We start from the raw sequence: 4,996 nt of genomic DNA, 5'->3' as shown, positions 1-4,996 counted from the left end.
CCGGGTGTTCCGGAAAGCCCGGACAGTTGGCGCCAGATTCGATTTTTAGGCAAAAAAAGTTGTTTTTATCATCTAATTTTAAACAAAATTGTGGATATTGATTTTGTAATGGCTAAACAAAATATTGAAAATTTTTTTCTGACATTTTTCCGGAGGTGGGATCGGACGGAAAATTGTATTTTTGAAGCAAAATAACTTTTTTTTTCCTTAAAAACCAAGTTTTTTGTTTAAAAATTCTCGAAAATTAATTAAAAAACAATTTTTTTGATAAATGTCGACCAAAAATACCCATCCGGACCTTCCGGGCCGGGCCGGGCCTTCAACGATTTTCGCAAGTATGCATTTAACTCGGTTGAAACTGACAAGCGGATTCTAAATTTATCCGAAGGGTTTGGATAGGCTATACTCGACATATCCTGAAATCATCAACAAAATCTGTGTTTACAAGGTGTTGGGTTCCCTTGTTAGAGTAAAAAGTAAAACAAAAAAAAAGACGTTTACTTTCAGATGTACGGTTAGAGAGTACGAGCTCAGGTGCGAACACATGCAGAAACAAATACACATTGCTAATCAACGACGAACAATGCTCATCGAAGAACTCGACCAAAATCAGCAAAGCATTGAAGCGAGTTATAATAATCGATTAAAGTGAGTTTCCAGTTTTCAATTCAATCATTTCATTTTGGCTAATAACATTTTCATTCAAATCTTTTCCTTTAATCAATCTTTGTTATCTCTATAGAGAAATGGAGGAAAGATGCCGAGGCAGAATTGCGGCAATGGAGGAGAAGTTTCGAATGGAGAGGCAGGAAATGCAAAGAGAATTGAAGTCGTAAGTGTGATGGAGGGATAGAAAACGCAATAATATGAATTGGAATTTCATTTCAGATTGAGAAGGATCTGTCGTTGGTTCGACATAATGAAACATCGCTAAAAAACAAGCTGCAATTAATGGAAAGGCACAACAAACGGATCACAACAGAGTTGGAAGATCAGACAGAAGCAGTGAATGTGCTGGAGCAGGAGAATCGAGAGCTTCGAGCCGAGTTGAGAAAGAAACAACAGTTCCGGGTGTCAGAGGACAATGCAAAGATTATGGCTTGGAAACAGAAGGTGGAATTGATGGTGGCGCATAATAAGGTAAATTGGAAAACAAATTGAAAGGAAGGATACTGCGATTTTGAAAACTAAGATTCTAGTATTCCAAGATTGAAGTTTACTGACAGTTTGTAATTCGAAAGATTCTGAGATTCTGAGATAATGAGATTCTGAGATTTTGAGATTCTAAGATACTGAGATTCTGAGATTCTGAGATTTTGAGATTCTAAGATACTGAGATTCTCAGATTCTCAGATTCTCAGATTCTCAGATTCTCAGATTCTCAGATTCTCAGATTCTGAGATTTTGAGATTCTGAGATTCTGAGATTTTGAGATTTTGAGATTCTGAGATTTTGAGATTCTAAGATACTGAGATTCTGAGATTCTAAGATACTGAGATCCTCAGATTCTCAGATTCTGAGATTCTGAGATTCTGAGATTCTCAGATTCTCAGATTCTCAGATTTTGAGATTCTGAGATTCTCAGATTCTCAGATTCTGAGATTTTGAGATTCTGAGATTTTGAGATTCTAAGATACTGAGATTCTGAGATTCTGAGATTTTGAGATTCTAAGATACTGAGATTCTGAAATTCTGAGATTCTGAGATTCTGAAGCTTCAAATCTTCAAGTTCTAAAAATTAGGAATTTTGAAAATCTGATATTGATGACCAACAAAAATCCTTGATAACCAAAAAATCTGTTTCAGCGATTACGAGAAAAACTGCGTGACATATCGAAAAACACCAAATGCGATCTCTCCTCGGACTCTTATATTCAATGGACACCCCCATTCCGTAGTCAGGTATCTTTGAACTCATTTTCCGGAATCTAACTGACTTCTCTCATTCCAGCTTCTCCTTATTCGAAAGCGTCGAGTCCAAAAAGGCGACACACTATCAGAAATGGACAGTGAGCCCGAATCGATATTCTATCGACGGCGGCGGAAACGGTTACACAAAAAACGGGATCGAATGCGTCGATATGAGACAATTCATAACATACAATCGGGTTCAAATCGTTTGTTGTTCGGGGATGTTTTAATTTGTTAATAAATCATTTTTTAGGAGTTAACGAGGATGGAAATCTAACTGCGTTCAGTGAAAATAGTAGGAAATCATTGTAAGCAAACAGAAGATTTGGGAAATACTGAAAAAAATTATTTCCAGATTATCCCCAAGGAGTCGAGGAATGTTAACATCGTTAAATGACAATGATCAAAACATTTCCAGCGATAGATTACTGATAAATCGGGCCAAGGTAAGCGTCCTTTTCATATGTAAATAAAATCTTGGTTTCTTCTTCAGTCGTTACTCGAAAAGTAGGTTTTCTTTTGAGGCAAGTCCAAAAGTAGCAAAGTTCGTTGGTCAGCTTGTTGTTATTTGTACAGTGAAACTAGTAGTGAACTTTCCGCATCCCCACTTTGCTAAATATAGATTTTTCTATCTGGCTTTCTTTCTTATCCATTTTGTTTTTGCATTGAGTTTCTCTTTTTCCTTTGCGTTACAGTTTTTAGCCAAAATATAGCAGCCTATTGCTTTGTGAATGATTGCACCAAATTTTTCCCAATTTTCAGAATTCGGACCGAACAAAAAAGTCCACAACGGCATTTGATGAGCTACCACATGTGAATGACTATCAAGTGGAGATAAAGGTAGCAGTCGAAATTGTAGAAATTGACTACGAGGTATTTTCAGATGCTCCATTCTTCGATAGCTGCTCAGAAGCAGATGTACGAGGGTCAGATTCTCAACCTAACGAGGAAGCTGGCCCAAGTTCATAATCCCGAAGAGTCGTCATCAAGGTTGTACTCGCTGTTTGACAGATATAGGTGAGTATTTTGTGTGGGTAACTTGGAATACATAAATTGGTTTTCGTCTTCAAAATATATCTCATCTTTCAACTCTCCAATGATATCGCCCTATTGAAACATTGAAAAATTTCAGACCAACTGACTCGGACTCCAAATCGCCGCGATCAATCGGCATGGAGAAGAACGGGTCTTTGGGTCGGATAGCAAGCAATTTGTGTGCAAGATGCATCAAGGTGGAGCCAAAGATCAATGAGTTAAACATCATTGTTGGTGGATCTGTCAAGAATATGGCAATAGAGGATCCGGTGCCAACGATTATGAATAATGTGAGTTTTTCTAGAAAATCGAGACTCTTCATTTGCACAAAAAGTGATAACAATATTAATTGATTATTTTTTTTCAAAAATAACCAGAAAAGTTTTCACCTTTTTGCAAATATCACAGGCTCTTTTGAATCTAACCAAACTTCTGTACTAAAATTTGAGAAGGTTCCTCACTTTTTAGGTTGAGTTAATTTATCGCGACTCCTGTCAAAGATATAAAAAAAGTATCAACTGATAAGTTGTTTATCACAATATTTCCAATATTTTATCAATTGACAACGTTTTGATATCTTCGAGATAATTAAGCTCAAAGTGCACTTGAGATTTTTTGAAAAGACTGAAATATGTTTACCTCTAATACAAGTCCACCCAAACGGATTTTTTTAAACTCACTAATTTTGACTTTTTGAAAGATTTAAAAAAATCGGCTCTTTCCGGGAAGAACGGTCCCAAAACAGGACCGTCGGTCCCATCATCGGACTACCGATCCCAAGAATTGTGACAACGGTCCCAAGGGTACGACAACGGTCCCAACCAGGTTTAATCTGGAAACCCTATTCCCGAAATACAGAAAAAACGGAATGGTCTTTTCAAAATCCTGTGAAAAGGTTAACATTTCACTTATACTTGGGAATTTCAGTTTTTTTGACAGGAATTTTTCACAAAATATTTTTGTATTGTATATTTAGGCCAAAACGTCTTTGTCCGGCACTGATGTGAACAAAGCGTTTTAGCCTAAGCCTGTAATTATAGACAAAATACATTGTAAAAAAATTCCAGTAAAAAATTGCTGGAGTTCTCAATTATGTTTCCAATAGGGTTTCCAGATTAAGCCTGGTTGGGATCGTTGTCGTATCCTTGGTACCGTTGTCGAAACGTTGGGACCGTTCTCGGGACATTTTGACCGTTTTCGGGACATTGGGACCGTTGTCGAAACAATGGGACCGTTGTCGCAATTCGTTGGGAGGGGGTCCGGTGATGGAACCGACGGTCCCGCTTTGGGACCGTTCTTCAAGGAAAGAGCCAAAATATCTGCTAATAAATTGTTCATGATAAGATCATCAACATTTTAAAAAGAAATTGATGGTTTGGGTAGGCTTCTATTAGAGGAAATGCGGTATAACCATTTGCTCTAAATTCCAAAAATTATTTGGTTCGGAAAGAAACAGAAATACTTGAGCTTTTTTTCAGGACCACCTCCATACTGAAGTTGGACGTCTCAAAGCTCGTCTCACATCAGCCAGATGTAAAGTGGCCGAAATCGTGGCGGTGATGGCACTTCCGCTATCAACATCGCGAAGCCAACTGATGCCATCCAACGAATTTCAGTCATCCAAGTCGCAACCATTTTCCATTCGGTATGTGACGACAATAGCTGAATCACCTGAGAGGGCATTATCATTTACTTCAGAAGCCAGCGATCATTTGCCGATCTTCGCGAACGGACGCCATTATCCGAAAAGTCTGAATCATCTCGTGATTGTGTAATCGATCCGTCGCAGTTCACTCCATCCAGCATTTTCACGAAACAGCTATAATAATCTGTTTTATGTGTATTTAGGTTTTCTTTTTCTTTTTTTCGTTTCATTTCCATTCACAGTTCCCAATTTTTCACTTAATATTTTTTCAATTGCATTTTTTCTCAACTTTCCCAGTTTTTCAAAAATTTCCAGCTATTAGTTCTTCTTTTCTGATGCGGTTTTCCTGAGGGTAGTATCGAGCTTTGTTGTATAAAACGCAATTTTCTTAAGGATTTTCAAAAC

General features: G+C 37.5%; 1 protein-coding gene across 1 annotated transcript in view; it reads left to right on the top strand.

The window, feature by feature from the left end:
• Positions 1–4,771, top strand: part of CBG17272 — a gene marked incomplete at both ends in the record, with an annotated part of 7,892 nt that extends 3,121 nt beyond the window's left edge. Inside the window, 12 exons of the mRNA XM_045239105.1 lie at positions 508–648; positions 745–832; positions 889–1,140; positions 1,807–1,902; positions 1,952–2,117; positions 2,165–2,219; positions 2,267–2,357; positions 2,674–2,751; positions 2,795–2,928; positions 3,044–3,236; positions 4,425–4,591; positions 4,645–4,771. Coding sequence (XP_045096152.1) covers positions 508–648; positions 745–832; positions 889–1,140; positions 1,807–1,902; positions 1,952–2,117; positions 2,165–2,219; positions 2,267–2,357; positions 2,674–2,751; positions 2,795–2,928; positions 3,044–3,236; positions 4,425–4,591; positions 4,645–4,771 — 1,588 coding nt within the window. The remainder of the gene's footprint in view (positions 1–507; positions 649–744; positions 833–888; positions 1,141–1,806; positions 1,903–1,951; positions 2,118–2,164; positions 2,220–2,266; positions 2,358–2,673; positions 2,752–2,794; positions 2,929–3,043; positions 3,237–4,424; positions 4,592–4,644) is intronic.
• Between the last annotated feature and the right edge of the window lie 225 nt (positions 4,772–4,996).

Source organism: Caenorhabditis briggsae, assembly GCF_000004555.2.
Source record: "Caenorhabditis briggsae complete genome, chrX, whole genome shotgun sequence".
NCBI classification, from domain to species: domain Eukaryota; kingdom Metazoa; phylum Nematoda; class Chromadorea; order Rhabditida; family Rhabditidae; genus Caenorhabditis; species Caenorhabditis briggsae.
This window is presented reverse-complemented; position numbering and strand designations above follow the sequence as displayed.